General features: G+C 46.1%; 1 protein-coding gene across 1 annotated transcript in view; it reads left to right on the top strand.

The window, feature by feature from the left end:
• TRPM8 (transient receptor potential cation channel subfamily M member 8) overlaps positions 1-20,427 on the top strand; it is a 58,076-nt gene that overhangs the window by 11,993 nt on the left and 25,656 nt on the right. Inside the window, exons 6-21 of the mRNA XM_005429225.2 lie at positions 198-370; positions 1,917-2,091; positions 3,009-3,076; positions 6,278-6,475; positions 7,907-8,009; positions 8,954-9,072; positions 10,085-10,375; positions 10,709-10,804; positions 11,388-11,517; positions 12,508-12,653; positions 13,143-13,255; positions 13,844-14,060; positions 16,519-16,610; positions 17,329-17,467; positions 18,180-18,351; positions 19,134-19,311. Coding sequence (XP_005429282.2) covers positions 198-370; positions 1,917-2,091; positions 3,009-3,076; positions 6,278-6,475; positions 7,907-8,009; positions 8,954-9,072; positions 10,085-10,375; positions 10,709-10,804; positions 11,388-11,517; positions 12,508-12,653; positions 13,143-13,255; positions 13,844-14,060; positions 16,519-16,610; positions 17,329-17,467; positions 18,180-18,351; positions 19,134-19,311 — 2,410 coding nt within the window. The remainder of the gene's footprint in view (positions 1-197; positions 371-1,916; positions 2,092-3,008; positions 3,077-6,277; positions 6,476-7,906; positions 8,010-8,953; positions 9,073-10,084; positions 10,376-10,708; positions 10,805-11,387; positions 11,518-12,507; positions 12,654-13,142; positions 13,256-13,843; positions 14,061-16,518; positions 16,611-17,328; positions 17,468-18,179; positions 18,352-19,133; positions 19,312-20,427) is intronic.

Below are 20,427 nucleotides of genomic sequence, written 5' to 3'. Positions count from 1 at the left end.
GAAGTAACAGGAGTGGGATTTAGGGGAGTGGAGTCAGGGGTGCCTGTGATTACATAAGGTGAGTTGTGTAGCATCTCTTCTGCGCTTAATTGAAGAGCCACCCCCCAAGGTCACAAAAGGGGTTTGGTTATGTCATTGATGCCATGGGAGGGTGGGTGTTTGGCTGTGCTCCCCCAGGTGAGCAGGTGTTGTTCCAGGAGCCTGGATTTTCACCGGGGGAACGCACTACGGGCTGATGAAGTACATCGGGGAGGTGGTGAGGGACAACACCATCAGCCGCAGCTCCGAGGAGAACGTGGTGGCCATCGGCATCGCCGCCTGGGGCATGATCTCCAACCGGGAACCGCTCATCCGCACGGCCAGCAGCGACGTAAGGAGCGGGGCATGGCGTGCTGGGAAGGGTGAAAGTTTGACATGAAAGTCTCACAGATGTGTGTGCTTGGCAGAAAGATTTTTACATGTAGAATCTGAAGAAGGAATAGAAATGAAAGCAAGTTTTGATATAGAAGAAAAGAATTGCTGAGCCAGCCTTACTGGCTAACCAAGGAGGCAAAGGGTGTGTTAGTTAGGAGGGGTTTTTATGGCTTAGAGCAAAGGATAAACCCACCCCAAACCAGAAGATGTTTTTACCAAGCAGAAAGGTAGCACAGGAAAACAAGTCAGCAAATGTGGCAAGTAGAAAAAAGGCCTCAGAATTTTCCACTGCAAGAAAAGTGAAAAATAACTTCTAGCTTAAACTGTAATGCACTAACTTTTAATGACTGGAGAATAGTAACATGAATATGGTAATTACAGTAGTTATGATAGGCTATAGATAAAAGTTAAGGTACAGATTGGTTCTACTGTATTAAGATGCTCAGCAAAGAAAAATCTATAATGCAATGTAACCCAAAGAAAAGTATATAATGCAATGTAACCAAAACCAAAGGATCCTCAGGGCTGCCTGCAGCTGGAGCTGACAGCTGTAGGCACAGGCTCTGTCACCTACAACCCTGGACTGCTGTAACATCTTATGCAGTTTATGTAATAAACTGCATTTTGGAGAGCCACCTGGAGTCCCACATCCCTCATTCAGGCTCTTACAGTGGGGTTATTAATGAGCTTAAAATTAAGGTTGGACTTCTAAGATAGAGTCCAGCTGTCAGCCCAGTGCTACCACCACATTCACAGTTTAGCCACATCCTCAAGTGCTGCATGGATGGGTCGGTGGGGAAAGAAAGAGGAGGCTCAGCCTCAAAACGTCAGGAGCTCTTCCCAGAACAGGAGCAAAGTAAAATGTTTTCATGCCCAAGTTAGTCACACACATCAGGCCTGGTGAGGAGGATTTCAGCTGTGCCAGGTTTTGGCATGTCTGTGTGAATTCAGCTGCTCTAACTCTGTGTCTGGCACTGCTTTAGAGAATAACCCACTCCCATGGTTATTCCAGCTCTGAAATCCCTATGCACTCCCCCACAGTAGGGGTTCCCATGAGCTAAGGCACATGGTAGGTATCTGCTCCTGTGTTTAGGATCTTCATTACAGAATCACAGAATAATGAGGTTGGGAGAGACCTCTAAGATCATTGAGTCCAACCTATGCCCTAACACCTCACCTAGACCATAGCACCAAGTGCCATGTCCAGGCTTTTTTTAAACACATCCAGTGATGGTGATTCTACCACCTCCCTGGGAACAGAGGTGAAAAATTTTGGTGAAAAATTTTTTCCTAATATCCGACCTATCCCTTCCCTGACATAGCTTGAGGCTGTGTCCTCACTGACACTGCCATCCTTCCTGTCAGAAGCTCTGGGGTAGCCCTCCTTGTCTCTTGTCCATCAAACATGATAGAACACCTCTAAAAAACTGTCCCACCACATAAATAAGGTATGTGTGTGTGTGTGTCCTTGAATCTTTGTCAAACACATTGTGTGCCCCTAGGGGAGCTACTTGGCCCACTACATCATGGATGACCTGAAGAGAGACCCCCTGTACTGCCTGGATAACAACCACACCCATCTCCTGCTGGTTGACAACGGCACCCACGGGCACCCCACCACAGAGGCCAAAGTGAGGACCCAGCTGGAGAAGTACATTTCAGAGAGGGTTATCCCAGGTATCCTCTTCCTCCTCCTGGCTGTGCATGCTCTGGGGCTGAGCCACAGTGATTTCCTTGGAATAAGAAAGTAGTGGCAGCATCCTGTGGCTGCTGGGCTGGAAGGCACCTGTGTCTGAACTCCATCTCGAGCTCTTTCAGGAGCAGCATCTTCCCTCATCTTCCTTTCTGTGTGTCCTTTGTGTCACAGCAAATGCTTCATTTCAGCCACACAGCCCTTCCCTCCCTTCCTCTTAGAAGCTGGCCCTTCTATATCCATCCTACCTGTCACTGAATTCCAGGTAGCTGGAGCACAATTATGCAGGAGCTGAAATTTGGCTTTTCCCAAAATATTTATTTATGAGGGTGATTGAGCTGCCTGCAGCCTGCTGCTAAATAATTTCTCTTTCACCCACTTTGTTACCAAATGAAAAAAAACCTCAAAGGCCTTAGCAGGAAATTCTTAAAAAGCTTTTGGGAGTGTTGTTGTTTGGGTTTGGTTGTTTTGGGTTGGTTTTTTTTTTTGTCTCTCAAACACTAGCTCCTAGATTTACAGAATTCTTACCTTTCTTTTATGCTAGAATGTGACCTCAGAGGTTCTGTATCTTGAGTTTGCGATAAGAACCTTTCTCTGAGACTCAAAATAGTCAAAGAAGTGGATACATACAATAAAATTCCATTTTAAGGCCTTCAGAGATAGCAAGAATTAGGCTTTCTAGAAGGGAAAAGCTTCTGTTGGAGAAGGGTGTCTGAATGTTAGGCAAAACTGAGTTTTTGTTAAAAACAGCTGTTAGTAACTCTGGCAAAATCAACAGCAAACTAATATTTGCATGAATGTCTTGTAGATCCTTTCATTGTACTCAGGAAAAATAAGTTGTTCAAACTGCATTAATTGATTTAATCTTTTTCCTTCTTTTTTCTTTTGGCATATTTCACAGAATCTAATTATGGTGGGAAGATCCCAATTGTGTGTTTTGCCCAAGGTGGTGGGAAGGAGACTTTGAAAGTAAGTTCATTTCTTTTGTTTATTTCCAGAAATGAAAATAGGGGCATTGCTCTGATAGTGAAGACTGCTCCATAAGAAACTTGATGAAGTAGAGAGTGCTGTTATTTACAGAAGCCTGCCTAGCACTCGCTACAGAAGGACTTTGTTTGCATTTTAAGCTTATGAAGTTTCTGTTAAAATATTTCTCTGCAAAGTTTCTGCCTTGGGCTGACATCTTGGGAAAGTATTGGCTGGGACAGTTCAGTTGTCTCAGTTCTTCCACACTCCAGAATGTGAAGGGACATTAAAGACCACCCAATTCCATGGGCAGGGACACCTTTCACTATCCCAGGTTGCTCCAATCCCCATCCAGCCCAGCCTTGGACACTTCCAGGGATCCAGGAGCTTCTCTGGGCACCCTGTGCCACGGCCTCCCCACCCTCACAGTCAATCCTTTCCTCCTAATGTGAATATAAATTTCTCCCCTTGAAGTTTAAAACCATACCCTCTTGTCCTATCACTATCTACCCACGTAAAAAGTTTCTCTCCCTGTTTCTTATAAGCCCCTTTAAGTGCATTTTAAATACATTTGGAGTCTAGTTTAGATCTAGACCTGGTTTAAGTCTTGGCAGCTGAGCAGGGCAGGAGGGCTCTGCTGACTCTGACCCTTCCAAGTCTACATGGAGAAGGACCAGGCATCTCCTTCAAACAGAGGACAGGCAGGAGGAGGCTGAACAGAGCAAAGAAGTTTCTTGAAACAGGATGTGTAAGTGACTCTGAGGGGAGGGGGAAAGGGAGATCCCTTCTAAATCTCTCCTAGGGCTAAACCCCAGGGTTGGTACTTGCCCATCCACCTTGCCAGAGTGAGGATGAGTGGCCTGAGGGAGCAAAGGGACCTGGCCCAGGGCTTTCAGAGTGAGGGGATGTGGAGTCAGGCTGTGTGGGAAGGGAACAGGAAAGCTCTGACCAACTGCAGGAAGAGCTGGTTTAGCCTGTACAGAGAGCTGGGAAAAGGGCTGGATTGTGCAATAGAGTAGGATGCTGCAAAAATAAAGTTGAAGCAGCATTATATTTATGATTTTGTTTTTGTAGGTGTTATCTTGGTACTTCGTGTTCTCACCAGAGCTGTGCTGTTACTGTCAAGGTTAATCAAACTTGTCAGGAGGATAAACAATGTGATTTTGGAGCATGAGCTCTGCTACAACTTTGTTGCTGGTGTTAATCAGTTGGTCTGAATCAGTATGTGAAATTCCAGATTGCTATCTCAGCCTCCCTGTATGTTTCCTGGGAGTTTGATTCCATTCACATGATGAATTTCGCCTTTGCCCAGTTGTAGATAAATTCAGATGCAGTGTTAATCAGAGGTCCTGAGATGAAATGAAGCACCCAGTCAGGTTTTAGAGGAAAGCTGTGCTCAAAAGGTTGTGTTGAATATGTCCATTTCCTTTTAGCTCCAAATTGCTGATGTTTGAGAAAGGATTTGGCCATCACTGAAGGAGCTGACTGGCTGCCAGGTGCTGTAGCTGTGCACACTTATGATTTCACTTTTTTTGGAGAAACCTCAAACCCACTGTTCAGCAGTGATACACAACACAGACTTAGTAGCTGCCTAACCAGAATGAGTAAAAACCTTGTGAAATCAAATGCATAATTCCTGGCAAGAGTTTCCTCTGGGAAGTACCTGGATGATGGTTCAGTTCAGGGTTCATGCCTCTCTGTTGGTTATTTCGTAGAATCATGATAGCATTGAAGTTGGAAAAGATCTCTAAGATCCTGTGGTCAATCTAGCACCATTATCATGTCCACCACCAAACCATGTCCTCAGGTGCTACATCCACACATTTTTGGACACTTCAGGGATGGTGACTTCCTTAAGCAGCCTGTTCCAGTCCTTGACAACCCTTTCAGTGAAGAATTTTTTGTGATATCCAACCTAAACCCCTCCTGGTGCAATGTGAGGCTGATTTATGCCATGCCAAGTTTTTATTTCTCTGTGTAGGAAGTGCACTGAGCTATTCTGAGGTGCAGCCTTTTTTCAAGGAGTAAATTGGGTCTCTGACCAGCCCAGGTGACTCAGCAGAGTCCATGCTGTAGATGTCTGTCCTTGCCATACCTTGGTCCTGGCAGTGCTGGCCAGGAAAGGCTCCCTCTTCCTCAGCTTCTGTGGCTGGTGCATGATGACAAGAATCAGCATTAGTGAGGGAGAGGTAAAACTGCTCCAAGCTTCTGTTTGAAATTTCCCTGTGATGTAAAACATGCACTTTAGCTGAACCCTTCTGTAGAAAACCCCTTTCATCTAGCTGATAAGAAAAGCCTCCTTGCCTTTGTCAGAGACCTGCTCCACTTGACAGGAGGAATGTATGCATGGTTTTGATGACTGAGTTGATTTTTTTTTTTTTTGTTCTCAAGAAACTCTTAACTAATAGATGTTCTGTCTTTCCAGTGCTTGGTGATAACTTGCATTGACTCCCTTTGTACAATTTGCTGGCAGCCAGCTCATGCTGTGACTCTGTTCTCAGTGTAGGGATGCAAATGAAATCAGGGTCTCCTATGGTCTTTGCCTTAATGGGTTAATGGTCCTTCCAGCATGATTTCAGCAGGTTTTTGTCCTGCTGTTAATCCATGTACAATGTTGATGTGTGAGAAATCATGTAAATGGAGACTTGGAGACTTTCAGTAACATTAGATTTCAATGTTCTTGTGATGCTACAGAAGTGATCTCTCTGTAAAACACTGCTGCTGCTGCCTCCAGCAAATAAATCCAGAGCCCTTGGTCTCAGCTGAGCGATGCTGTGCCACAAAGCAGCAGTGGCTGTGGCTGGGCAGCACTGTTGTGTGACCTGAATGCTATTTCCACTTGGCAGTTGTCCTGATGTGCTGATCCACTCTCAAGCTGAGCAGCCTGGCCTAGTGGAAGGCATCCCTGCCCATGGCAGGGGGTGGAACAAGATGTGTTTGAGGTCCCTCCCAACACAAATTGCTCTGTGATTCTGTGAAGGTTTGGCAGATGGTGATCTCTGACCCTCAGTCTCTCTGGGGCTCTCACAGCCCTCTCTCATCAGATGATGCTTTAAAGAGTTGTCACTGGTAAAGTATCAGTGGATAACAATAAAAATACTGCTGTGGACTGTGGGTTTCTGTTGTTCTCCAGGCTTCCTTACTCAATAGCAGGCTCCAGTAGCACTCATGCTCAAGTGCTCTCCTCTCCCTGTGTCTCCTCAGTCCATCAACGTGGCCATCAAGAGCAAGATCCCGTGTGTGGTGGTGGAGGGCTCGGGGCGCATTGCCGATGTCATTGCCAGCCTGCTGGAGGCTGAGGGCACTCTGGCCTCCTCCTGTGTCAAGGAGAGCTTGCTCAGGTTTCTGCCCCGCACCATCTCCAGGCTCTCCGAGGAGGAGACTGAGAGCTGGATCAAGTGGGTGAGTTGATGCTGTGGGAGGAGGCTGAGGGAGCAGCTGGTGCCTTCCAAGGCAGGGCAGTTGCTGTCTGGGGATACCTACGGGGTGTGCAGGGCTCCTGGCCATGTTACATCTGTGCAGATTTAAAAAAGGAAAAATTCTCCACCTACAGGGATTGGAACAAAGGCACTGGGGGGGGCTGCAATCAGGTCAGCAGGTGTGTGGTCATAGGAAAGCTAAGAAGGTTCCAGAAGAATCTCTTCCCCGTGGAGTGTGGAGCTGCTGAAGGCAGTGTTCCCTGTCTGGCCTCACTCCTCACAGCTTCTGCTGGGCTGCCTTGGAATGTACCTCCTCCTGTGTGGGAGCATCGGGGGGTAGCATGGTTGGGATGGATGTAGCTGAGAGATTTTTGAAGCCAGGTCGTGGAACCAGCGGTTTATTGCAAAGGGTCGGGGTGCAGGGCCCTGCTGGGAGCTGCCAGCTGCAGCTCGGAGCAGGCCCGAGAGAAGAGAGGGGTAGAGAGGATGAGAGGGTAAGAGTGTAAAAGGGTAAGAGAGCAGAATTGTAAGAGAGCGAGGTTCCCGTTACAATACAATAAATCTCCTTCTGTGTTGAATATTCTAATTCTCACTAACTAATCTAGTACAATATACAAATCTTATAGAATTTACATACGGCTTATAAGAATTACTACATTACTATACTGTGTTACATTTTATACTTTAAAAACTACTCTTTGGACTCCTTCTGCTAAGCTAGTAGGGTCTGCTCTGACCCTTGGATTTGTCTGCAAGGAGAGGGTATTGTTTCATCAAAAGGGGATTACTTTCAGTGGTTACACTATTGTTTTCTCATTGTTTAGTAACTAAGGGATCTTAAAGCTTGCTTTCATTTCAATCTCACTTATAGTTTCTATATTCTCAAAATCTTTTGCCAGGCAGTCATATATATAGGACTTTCCTGTTCCATCTTCCCCAACACTCCTGCATCAGAAATGGCCAAGATTATTTGTTTTCTGTGTACTAAAATGAAATGAATTCTACAAACCTTCATTATAGGAGAAATTACCTGGTTTTGACAAAGCACAAGGAGCTAGAGACTGTTTTCTAACAAGCTGCTTGACATAAGTTGAAACTTGTGCTGTCACAATCTTTTCTACTTGAAGAGTCACTTCTAATTATTGAGATTATATCTTCTTGTTAAAGATGATCTGCATAGGGGAATCACAGTTATTTGCTGTATGTTCTGAGGATAATTAATGTTGTCCTTTGGTGACTTTAAAATCAAACTCATTATCTACTTCTATTTGGGTTTGTTTAAGTTTGTTAAAACCCAGGACTGATGAGAAGCAGCTTTGCTATGATGTGGTGGCAAATTTCTTTTTAACAGGAGATCTGCTACTAAACAGCCTTGATAGCTTTGAAACATAACTTTTTTTTTTTTTTTTTGTAGATCAAAGAAGTCCTTGAGAGCCCTCATTTACTGACAGTGATCAAAATAGAAGAAGCTGGAGATGAAATTGTGAGCAATGCCATTTCCTTTGCCCTGTACAAAGGCAAGTAATTGTTTTTCTGGGTTTGTTTGGGGATTTAAAAATAAATGGGAAAAGGATGGCTGTTTATTCTCTAGAAGAGGTTTCCTTAGAGCAGTGCCATCTCTCTAGAGCTAAGCTCCTGCCACAGTGTGGAGGCTGCCTTCCTCTGAAGGGGGTGTGGGCAGACCACAGCAGCAGTATGGGATCTCTCAGGGTGGGAAAGATCCAAACCAGGTAATTTGGAAGGCATTTGGAGAGCCCTGGGGATGCTGACAAGGCCTCACTGGGAATCCTGCAAGATCTCTCCTGTGTAGAGAGTGCAGGACTGAGGAGCCTGAAGGAAGTGTTGTGCTGACCTTGGTCATGAGGTGCTCCTGGCAGCTCCTTTGTGGCCTGTCTTGGACCATAAATACATCCCTGAGCCTCCAGCTCCCAGCTGGGAAGATATGCATGAGTCTGGGGAAAGCCCCTTGGAAGGAATCTTGTCCTGGTAGTGTGTCACAGTCACATTTTCTGAAAAAATCCCTTCGCCCAGGATTTTTCTCCTGGGAAGCTGAGAAGCCTCAGAGAAAAAGGAAAACAAATTATTTCATTTGCTTCTCCTGTGTTGTGCTCATGTGGAATGTGTTTGGAGATTGTTTACCCACAGGTGATTGTTTCATTGGTTTCATGTGAATTGTTTTGGCTCTTTGGCCAATCGGGGCCAAGCTGTGTCGAGGCTCTGGAGAGAGTCACGAGTTTTCATTATTATCTTTTTAGCATTCAGTAAGCATCCTTTCTCTATTCTTTCGTGTAGTTTAGTTTAGTATTCTTTAATATAGTATGATAAAGTAATAAATTACCCATCTGAGAACATGGAGTCAGATTCATCATTCATCTGGGAATCCCACAAATCCAACAGTAGTGTGAGAAGCAGAGGTGATAAATATGCCTGCCCTTGACCAGAGGTTGTTCCTGCTCTGCAGCTTTCAGCACCAACGAGCACGACAGGGACAACTGGAACGGGCAGCTGAAGCTGCTGCTGGAGTGGAACCAGCTGGACCTGGCCAGTGATGAGATCTTCACCAACGACCGAAACTGGGAGGTACAGCTCCCTTCTGAGTGAGTGCAGGGGGCTCTGGGGAGGGACACAGCCCAACAGGAACCCCACTGTCCCAGCACCTCGGCCTCTCTGTTCAGAGTGTCTCCTGCTCCTGCACTGACACATTCCATTCAGCCTGGAGGAGGTCAGACCTCCTTGGGAGCTGCTGCTTTCTCATGACGGGCAGCTCCCATCTCTGCTGTGACAGGGACAGGACCCAGGGAGCAGCTGGAGCTGTGTCAGGGGAGGGTAACGCTCAATATCAGGCTGGATATTCTTCCCCCAGAGGGTGCTGGGCACTGCCCAGGCTCCCCAGGGAATGGGCACAGCCCCAAGGCTGCCAGAGCCCAAGGAACATTTGAACAATGCCCCAGGGATACACAGGGGTGGGGTTGTTGGGCTGTCTGCATGGCCAGGGGTGTCTGACTTGATAATCCTTGCAGGTCCTTTCCAACTTGGGGTATTCCATATCCATAAATGATCATTTTGGATCATTCTAAAATGATCCATTGTCATCCTGATTTTTTAAGATTTTCTAAGCCTTCTGATGTTTACATTCTAGTAACGAACTTTCTCACACACTTTCTGTAAATAACTCATTGTTTTGCATTCTTTTATGGAGGAGGAGAAATTTGATGGACTGTTGGTTTGTCCAGTGTCATTGGAGAGGTGGCACTGTCACCCTCCAATCTACTGTCACTTTTGGAAATCTATAAATGTTGGAGTCAGAAAATAAAAAGGCCCTTCTTACCTTGGAAAGAGCAGCTAGTCCTTGTCATGTTGTTTCTTGTCCTATAGTGACAATCCATCATTCCATGATGATCCATTGTATGATCAGTGGTTGCAAAGGTGATCTGCCCATGCCAGGAATGCTCTGGGCCATCCAGCCAAGGCAACTGTGTACAGAAAAAAACCTGATTGTGATGAAAACGTGACAGTGACTGTGTGTCAGGCCTTAGATAAGGTGTGCATGTCTCACATGATCCCAAACATTTGCTTTTCCATTTCTCCCTAGTCTGCTGACCTGCAGGATGTGATGTTCACAGCCCTGGTGAAGGACAGGCCCAAATTTGTCCGGCTCTTCCTGGAGAACGGCTTGAATCTGCGCAAGTTCCTGACCACAGAGGTCCTGAGGGAGCTCTACACCAACAACTTCAGCAGCCTGGTGTTCAAGAACCTGCAGATTGCCAAGAACTCCTACAACGATGCCCTCCTCACCTTCGTGTGGAAGATGGTGGAGGATTTCAGGAGAGGTTTCAAAAGATACTACAAGAACAGCAAGGATGAGATGGAGATACAGCTCTCAGTGAGTGATGAGCAGTTTGTCCTGCTCTGAGTGAGGTTATTTGGCTGCAGTGGTTGAAGCAGGAAGTGCCTTTTACACAAATATTCTTTAATGCCAGCTTCAGGGAGAACAGGGAGGCTGATTGTTCCTTATTAAATACAAGACTTTAATAGAAATATCAAATATAGCCTAACTCACAGCACTGTGTGACAAGTGGCAGAGAGCTGAGAGAAGGGATTGGTTGGGGCAGCTGTGAAACAAAGAAAATACAAAAACAGGAGAGTCCATGCTCAGATTTGTTCCAGTTGAAAACATTTGGTGAGCTTAGGCCTGAATTCTTGCTCTCTCTTTCAGGAGGAGTGTCCTATCACAAGGCACCCATTGCAAGCTCTGTTTATTTGGTCAGTTCTTCAGAACAAGAAAGAGTTGTCCAAAGTCATTTGGGAGCAAGTAAGTTGAGTTCTCCTTTAATTTCTCTTTGCAGGCACAGAACACTGGGGTTCTGTGTCTTTGGTTTATTGGCCTTTAAAGGCTCCACATCCAGCTTCAAACACAAGACCACAAGAGATGATTGCTAGATGACTCTCAGTAGGTTTTATGTTGCCCATTTTGTGTCTGGGTGTGGATTTGATACTTTGATTTCCTAAGGCTGTGTGTGAGTCAGGAGTCCACCTCCACTGTCTGTTGTCACCTGTGCCTAAGGTGGGATGCTGAGTTCCTACCCATTCCACAGCATGGATGGGTTCTGATTCCAGGTGTTTGATTGAAATCCAACTTCTAATTTGGATTAGACAGTGATTTAATGATTGTAGAATCAAATAGATCATTCTGGACTCGGAACTAACAAGGTGCAAAATTGAGGAGAATTTTTAAAGGATTCCACCTGGAAAGGGGAAGGTGTCCCTGCCTGCGGCAGGGGTTGGGATGAGATCATCTTTAAGGCCCTTTCCAACCCAAATCATTGTGGTTTCAGGGTTCTATGACCATGTTCCCTTCTCAGAGGGATTTGCATGACTTCACTCTCTCTCCACAGACCAGAGGCTGCACTTTGGCAGCCCTGGGGGCCAGTAAGCTCCTGAAAAGCATGGCCAAGGTGAAGAATGATATAAATGCTGCTGGTGAGTCCGAGGAACTGGCTAACGAATATGAGACAAGAGCAGTAGGTAAGTGCCTGCTCTGTGAGTCCTTCAGAGATTTAGTGGGAAGGGTCAGAGACCAGGGAATTAAGAACTAGATATCCCACATTAAATACATTTTTCTTTTATGTCAACATGTGATTTTACTGCTTGGAAACTCCTTCCACACCATTTGTTCCCAGTAGAAATTTTGTGTCCTGTCTTAAGAGCTTGGCTTCAAAAGGTGGGTGTTGTGAATTAGGGTTTTTGGGGGGTGGAGAATTTCTTTCATGGGAAAGAAAAGCTACTTAGCTCCACTGGCAAGGCTGAAGAAGGATGCTCACAAACAGGAAGGAGAATATGGAAAAGGGGAAACTTTCCTAATGAGTACTGGTAGGATTCATATTAGGAAAAAGCATCCCTCAGATTTGTGGGAATATTTCTGGGGAGTGAGAACAAGTTGCAGGTAAAAAGTAGATTGGTGATTCTGTGACTTTATAAGGACCAGCTCAAGGCCATGCTGGAAATATCTCGCTTGTTTCCAGAGATTTCTCTTATTCCACAAAGCAAAGGCTGCTTAAATAGACTTTTTTAAAGGTATCTACATCCCTCAGGCCTGATGATTTAGCAAGACACTAAGGAGTGAACAGTGCATTTCCAAGTGAAAAAGCATCAGATTCTGACTATTTCAACCCTACTGTTAATTTTGGACTATAATTCATCAGATCAGTGCCAAACAGAGTTTAAGAAAAGAGGATGAAGCAAGTAGATTTACTGAATAATTTAAGGAGAAATTCACATTTTTTACTCAAATTTTTAATGCAGAACTAAATGCTCTCTGTGTGATTTAGTGTTACAGCTTTCCATCCAGACTCAAACTCTGTATCAAAAGTTGAAGATGTGCAAGTGGGGTTGTAAAGGGATGAACAGTCATGCTGAAAATGTGAAAAGGGTGCTTTGATATTACAAACATTACACTAAAGATATTCGCAGCCAAGTTGGTGGGAAATTGAAGCTGGAGCTGTTTGTTCCTTCCAGAGCTGTTCACCGAGTGCTACAGCAATGATGAAGAGCTGGCTGAGCAGCTGCTGACTTATTCCTGTGAAGCCTGGGGAGGGAGCAACTGTCTGGAGCTAGCAGTGGAGGCCAGAGACCAGCAGTTTATTGCCCAGCCAGGTGTGCAGGTAATGGCAGCGAGGGAAAGGTGTGCAGGTCACTGTGGCTCTTGTGCTCTAACAGGGGCTGTTGGCTCCTCTACCCACAAATGTAAATCAGGAGGGAAAAAAAAATCTTGGCTTGGGGCTATAAATCGTAATGAACTGGGTAATAAAGGCTGCCTGAAGTGATTTCTGCTCTGGGCTTGCACAGAGTGGATGTAATGCCCAGCATGGATGAGCATTGCATATAATGCAGTGGTTTATAAGTGTTTTATCAATCAGGTCAAGTCCTGCTCAGCCTCATTTTTAACTCCTCATCATGTAGATGGAGCATGGCTGCCCTAATGAACCAGCATGCTGAAACCTTTCTGTTTTGTTGCAACAGAAATCTCTAGTATTCTGACTGAAATCTCAAAGCCTGAGGTTTATTTTTACCAAATCAAGTGTTCTAAATAGCATTCCTAGGTGATTTTGTTGCTGTTAGCACAAATGAGGGTGTTTCCTTCTTCCCTGCAGAATTTCCTCTCCAAGCAGTGGTACGGAGAGATTTCAAGAGACACTAAGAACTGGAAGATTATACTGTGCCTGTTCTTTTTCCCTTTAATAGGCTGTGGTTTCATCTCATTCAGGTAATCAACTGACCTTTCGTCAGTGGGAAAATTTTTCAGAGGGAAAGCAAGTTAATTAATTGTAGAATCTTAGGGCAAGTCAGGCTGGAGATCATCCAGTCTAAGCCTGTGCTCAAACTGGGTCAGCTGGAGCATGTTGCCCAGGACTGTGCCCAGTTTTGGATCTCTCCAAGGGTGGAGACTCCACAGGCACTCTGGGGAAGCTGTTCTAGTGTTCAGTCAGTCTCTTAGATAAAGGGATTGAAAAGCCAAATGAGCTTTTGACAGTTTGTGTTTCACTCTGATCTTGGATTTACTAACACAGAACCACAGGATGGTTTGGATTGGAAGGGACCTTAAAGCTTATCTTGTTCCAACCCCTGCCCTGAGCAGGGACACCTTCCACTATCCCAGGTGTCTCCAAGCCCCACCCAAGCTGGAAGATTTACCAGTTTGCTGGAGTGCCTGAGGGCAGTGGATGCAGGATGTCTTTACAGGATCCTGAGCTAGACTTTCCACCTTTTGCGCTTTCGCTTTTAAGAAAGACACAGATATTTCCAGGCATTAAAAGCTATGCTTTGAGACCTTCTCCCTCTTTTAATTCCTCAGGAAAAAGCCTGTGGAGAAGAGTAAGAAACTCTTCTTATATTATGTGTCTTTCTTCACCTCCCCCTTTGTGGTCTTCTCCTGGAACGTCATCTTCTACATTGCTTTCCTGTTGCTCTTCGCCTACGTGCTGCTGATGGATTTCCAGAAGGAACCCACGGCCCTGGAGATCATCCTCTACGTGCTGGTCTTCATTCTGCTTTGTGATGAAGTGAGACAAGTAGGCAGCTCCTGCAACCCCAGAAAGTTTAGTGTTAGAGCCACAGCCTCGTGGCTTTTCCCCTCCAAGGCAGTGCAGGTGCTCAGGGGAGCCATTTCCTAGCAGAGCAGCTCAGGGCTCAGTGAGGGTTTTTTTTTTCCTCTGGTGTTTAATTCCTGCCTGTGCCCCTGTAGCTGCAGTGTCTGTGCACCAAGAGGATAATGATGCCAGTGCAGGTGTTTCCCATGAATGCCTGGCTTGCCTAGGTAGTTGGTAATAAAGGGTTAAATTTAGCACATTTATCTTGGTGCAGAGCTTTAGATTAATCCTTTAGATTAGCTTTAGATTAAGTCATTCCTGCCTCTCTTCCCTACATTCCACCCCCTTTATTTTTTATTTTACCAGTAAGCCACATACCTTTATGCATTTCTATTTAGCTTTTAATCATCTGTACAGTTTTTGCTGGCTCAGTGTAGACTCAGGGACCAGCTGTGATGTGGGAACAGCATGTGGGGCTGCCTTTGTAGCACTTTGCTGGTATCTTCTCCTCACTTCACGTGGAATCTGGTGGGTTTTGGGCAAGCTGGTCTCTGCCAGTCCGTGCCCAGAGCAGTGGGATGATGCTGGGGCAATCAGAAGAGCAGTGGGTGTGTGGGTTTGGTGCTGCTTTCTGACTCTGCTGTAAGGCCTGAGTCCCCTCATGAATGTTTGTGGGTGATCTGATGGATCATCCCAGCCTGCAATAACATTTTTTACTTGAGCTCAGATGACATTTCTGATGCTGCTGTTACTGTGGTGTTTTCCCTTTTTAGTGGAACCCTGTTTATGGCAACTTAACTTGCTAAGAAAATGGGGGAAAAGTAAAAGACTTTTTTTGCCATGAAAACACTAATGGAGTGTTTGTTTCTGCTGATTTAGGTTCTGGTGTCTCTGGACCTGTCCTTGCACGTCCTGTGTGTACCCAGCAAAAGTCCTGGGGAAAACCTTAGGGATAGAAACCTTATTTTCCTATCAATGTCCCTTTTTCTTACTACCCTGAGCAGGCAGAACTGCTGCAATTCCCTTTAGTAACTGGTAGCCAGACTGTACCAATTTGGCAGTGGAGGCAGATAAATTTGAAGATTTTAAGTTATCTGCAGCCAGTGTTCTGGCTCCTGAGGAGGAGAAATGGAGCAGAAAAGCAGAGCAGTGTCCCAGCCCTCTAAACTTCTCGGGGAAATTTCTTCCCTGGCTCCCCCTGAGACAGACCATGTGTGCATTGCTCTAACTCTGCATCAAAATTGGGTCTGTGTCCTTTGTATTTAAAGAAATGAATGACAGGGGTATCTCAGATTTTGTTTTTACATCCAAGGCAAAGTAAGAGCAGCTTGCTTGGAGTCCCATGTAGCTGCTGCAGTCAGATAACGAGTTCTGGAGAGAAATCAGCCCTTGGTCTGGAACAGTCTCTGAACTGTAAGGCACTGGCTCAGCCCTGCTTTCACTTCTGGTGGTCCCAGGGATTTGTAAGTAGCTGGAGCTCTCCCAGTCCTGTTTAGAGCCATAGGGAAATTGGAGAGGCCTTTTCCCTGCTGTCTCCTTAGCCACATGGAGGTAGCCTCCAGCCAGGTGAGTGGGTGGACTGGTGGGGTGTGAAGGAGAGCCCTGTTTTCTCCTGTGGAGGAGGAATCTGGACTGAACCTCTGTGCACTTCACCTCTCAGCAGTAGGAACTGCTTGGAATTTGGAGAACTGCACCTCAGTCCCAGAAGTTTTATTTGATTTAGGGAGCTACTGGGCAGAGACAGCACCTAGAAGAAAACTCCCTTTGATTCCTGTTTGTTTCCCATAGAACTACTAAGGGCAGAATTGCCTTCCTTGGATATGCCAGTTAGAGATTCACTGAACAGTAGTCTCCAAAACTTTGATTATTTCAGTGAAAATTGAAATTCAAAAGAAGTATGACTGGGGATGCAGTTTATTTCTCCAGGCCTGGCAGAGGTTTGCCTTGATGAGGCTTCTTGTCCTCATGAGTCACCTCTGAACTGACTCCAGAGGTTGGTTCTTGCACAGACTTGGGATCCAGGCTGCTGTGCCAGTCAGTCTGGGAGTGAGCAGGGATTCTCACTAGACTTGCAATTCAGAAATAGACAGCTCTGTAGTTAAAAGAATAAATTAAATCTGCATTTTGGATCCAAAGCATGTGCATGTAGCTGGGGGCAGATCAGTGAATGAGCTCTGGGAAGGGAGAGAAGCCAGGATGCATCAGCTACCCCTAAACTGTGACCCCCCCTTCTCTCCTCTGCAGTGCTTCCTGGGTCACACCAAGACCCAAAAAAGCAGCTTGCCAGTAACTTGTGGCATTGCTGGATACACTAAACCCCTGTTTCTGGGGAAATTGAAAGCCATCTGATCTCTGGTGTTATCTGTTGTGTGACAAAAAGCTAATTGAGCAAGGAAACTGTGCTGTGTGGAGGTTACTTTCTGTTCTTTTTCCTTCCCAGTGGTACATGAACGGCAGCAAGTATTTCTCAGACCTGTGGAATGTTATGGATACCCTTGCAATCTTCTACTTCATAGCAGGGATTGTGTTCAGGTGAGTCGTGCCTTCTCTTGTGTCCATCTTACAGCTTTGCTTCCCTCCTTTAAGGTGGGTTTTTACTACAACCTGCAATGAAATTTTGGTGAGCAGTGTGTTCATGGAATTCCCTTTATGAAGGCCCCAAATACTGACCATAAAAAAAAAAAAAAAGTCAGGGGATCTTTAGGATTTTCTGTGGCTCCTGTTACTATTTAGTATGACCACCTGGGCCTTGTGTTATATTTAAGAGGACTGTGATTGTCCCTACAGCAGCCTAACAATGCCATTATCTCCCAAAGCTGTTCTACACGGTGGGGTCAGTTAAAAACCATGACAAAGAAATTATGGAAACACGTTTTCCAAAGCAATTGTTCAGTCAGCTGTAACTTAGTCCTTGTTGCCTCAGGGCAGTGGAGCAGCCACTGTGGTGGCTTCACAGGGCTGTGGGAGTAGCTCCAGGTACAAATTTCCTTGCTGCTAATAGCTTTAAGGGTAAGAGCAAAAATGAGCAGGGCTGATGCATGTCAGGAAGGAAGGGTGTAAACAGAGTGTGCCTTAACCATCTCTGTCACCTGTCATTAGATGGGGGAGGCCATGGGGCCCTGCATAGCTGTGCTCTGCTTTCCAATTACTCACCTTCCACTCTCCATTTCAATGTTTCTGTGTGGTTTTACCTGATTTCTGCATGATTCACCCAAGGCTTCTCTTTGTTTTCTTCTGCTGTCTCCATCAGGCTTCACTCTGATGAAAGCTCTTGGTATTCCGGGAGAGTAATTTTCTGTTTGGACTACATAGTTTTTACGCTGAGGCTCATCCACATTTTCACAGTTAGCAGGAATCTAGGACCCAAAATTATTATGCTGCAGAGGATGGTAAGATTCTGGCAGCTATTCAAGAGAGTCTAAATAAATGATGTGACACTTTTTTTCCCCCTTCCCTCTTAAGAGCAAAATCACCACGTTCTGATGATGGCAGCAAGTTAAATCTGCTAAAGAAGATGAATTAAGATTTAAATGGGATCTAATTAAGAGCAGGGCATTTTTCTGTGTCAAGAGAGAGAATAAGGATCAGGCTGAAGAACGTTTCAGTGGTATTTCTGTTGCTCCCATGAGTATTCCCCAACAAGACAGCGATGATAGAGGGTACATGGGGAGGATTTTGGTTCTCCACTGCATCCATCACATGAGTACCTGAGGAAGATGGTGGTGAGGATCCTCTCACACAGTGCTAGAAATTCATGAGACGCCATTGGCCAGAGTGTCTGTGCTGTAAATGCTGGTTGGAAGCCATCCAGAGTGGCATTTCCAGAAGCTTTCATCTCACAGGGATGAGGTGAGCCACAGTCCTTTTTACCTGGTTCTGGCTTTTGTGGAGCCTGTCTTAATGCCAGGGAGATATCCTGTATCCCAAAACATGCCTTGCTTTTATGGTTGCATAAATATTTTTGAAGTTCTCTTAATGGGAGTGGTCAGTTATTACCATGTGTGTTGGTGAAACACAAAAGGAGGAGCAAAAAGCCATCCATGTGTGGCCTGCAACAAACCTGCAGTGGGGCACTGATTGATGCCTGTTGTCCCTTTTCAGATGATAGATGTCTTCTTCTTCCTCTTCCTCTTTGCTGTGTGGATGGTGGCCTTTGGTGTGGCCAGGCAAGGCATCCTGAGGAAGAACGAGCACCGCTGGGAGTGGATCTTCCGCTCGGTCATCTACGAGCCCTACCTGGCCATGTTTGGCCAGTACCCTGATGATATTGATGGTATTTACCTTCTGGGGGGGTCTCTCATGGCTGGGTCAAAGGTTCTGTCCCCCTAGAGGTCATCCAACCCTGTGCTGACCCCTTGCCTCCAAGTCTAAAGGGGAGCAGGGATGGAGGGATGAGGGCAGGAGCTGGGGCTGGGCTCTTGGTTTGGAAAGCCAGGTGTCTGCTAAGGAAGGCAGGAGCCTCCCCTGAAATGGAAAATGTAAACCCTCCCCCCTTTTCTGAATTGCTACAAATTTTAAATTAAGGGGCTCTCAGGCAAAAAATATGGGAGCAGGGAATAACAGTTCTTTAATAGGGAAGAAAAAAAAAAGATAAACAATGCAGTAAATTAAACACTGACAGAGTCAGAACACTTCCTGCCACCCTGTGGGTCAGCAGTCCCATTGGAATTGTGGCTGCAGCCCTCCTGGAGTGTCAGGGGTGGTTCTGTTGGAGCAGGGATCCTTTAGAAGGGTATAGTCTTCCTCTGAAGGTCCAGTGGAAGAGGTAACTGCTGTTCCTCTGGGAAACCCAGCAGAGAAAAGCCCCGCTGGTGTCCCAGAATCTCCAGACTATATCCATGTAGGAATGCTTGGCTCTCCCCTCTGGGCAGAGCATCTCCCAGTGGGATGCTGTAGTTCTTATCAGCCATGCAGTGACATTCAATAGCTGTTATCAGCAGATGTTCTCTCCAGACAACTGCCATACAGATGGCAAACAGAACACAATTTGCTTGGCAAGCCAGGACAGCCCAGCAGACCAGGAGCTCACTGTTTGCTCTCCCCTCTCTCTCTGAGGTACCACCTACAACTTTGACCACTGCACCTTTTCTGGGAACGAGTCCAAGCCCCTGTGCGTGGAGCTGGATGCCAACAACCAGCCCCGCTTCCCTGAGTGGATCACCATTCCCCTGGTGTGCATTTACATGCTCTCCACCAACATCCTCCTGGTCAACCTGCTCGTGGCCATGTTCGGGTGCGTACCCCAGGAGCCTTCCCGGCCATCCCTGCACTGGCATTTCCCTGGGAAAGGGAGTGCACTGCTGGAAAACAGCAGGAGGCCATCCCTTGCCTCTGCATCTGTCACTGCAGCCTGGGGGAGCTGGTGCAGTGTCCTGGGGAGGGATTGCTGCCTGTCCTTGGCCTCCATCTCTGAGCATCCTCTGCACTGTGGGTGTGGTGGGAACCCCCGTGGGTCACACAGGGGGTGATGCTGGGTCAGGGCCTTGCCAAGTGTGAGCTGCTGCCCCAGTGACCTTGCCAGAGTGAGTAAATGAGTTGTTCTCACTCTTCAGGACACTGTGGTTTTATTAACCTGAACTTGCTCCTGTGGTTGATGCTTTGCTGGGTTCATACAGTGCTTTGTGCCATGGGTTTGATCCATACCTGGAGTGTCCTTAATACCTCTACTAAAAAGGTGCTTTTAAGGAGCTTTTAAATTTCTTGTTAGTGTTCTAGTTTTAGATTTGGGTTCTTTTGGGTTTATTTCCCTAAGAAGGGAGTTATCTGCTCACTTAATAAGACACAAATATCTTGTGAAGAAGCATCCTGTTCTCTTGTGTCTAGGCTAGAAGAAGATTGCTTAGAGCTGAGGTAGTGAAAGTACATGAAGCATTTTCTTCCCATTCAGATTTTTTCCATTTTATTTGTAACACCAAGGGTTTTTTTTCCTACTGTCTTAATTCCACCCATTTGCAAATTACTGATGAAGGAGAACAAGCTAAATAACCTCCTTGTCAATAAAAATTATCACCTCCAGAATGACTGGGGCCCCTAACATTGGAAGGACATGGAGCTGCTGGAAGGAGTCCAGAGGAGATTTTCCAAGGGCTGGAGCCAGGCTGGGAGAGCTGAGGGTGCTCACCTGGAGAGGAGAAGGCTCCAGAAAGATCTCAGAGCCCCTTCCAGGGCCTAAAGGGGCTCCAGGAGAGCTGGAGAGGGATTGGGGACAAGGCATGGAGGGGCAGGACACAGGGAATGGCTCCCACTGCCACAGGGCAGGGATGGATGGGTTATTGGGAATTGGGAATTGTTCCCTAGGAGGGTGGGCAGGCCCTGGCACTGCCCAGAGCAGCTGTGGCTGCGCCCGGCA

This window comes from Geospiza fortis, unplaced genomic scaffold, assembly GCF_000277835.1.
Source record: "Geospiza fortis unplaced genomic scaffold, GeoFor_1.0 scaffold179, whole genome shotgun sequence".
Classification (NCBI taxonomy): Eukaryota; Metazoa; Chordata; class Aves; order Passeriformes; family Thraupidae; genus Geospiza; species Geospiza fortis.
Note: the sequence above shows the minus strand (reverse complement) of the source record. Positions and strands in the feature narration are given on the sequence as shown.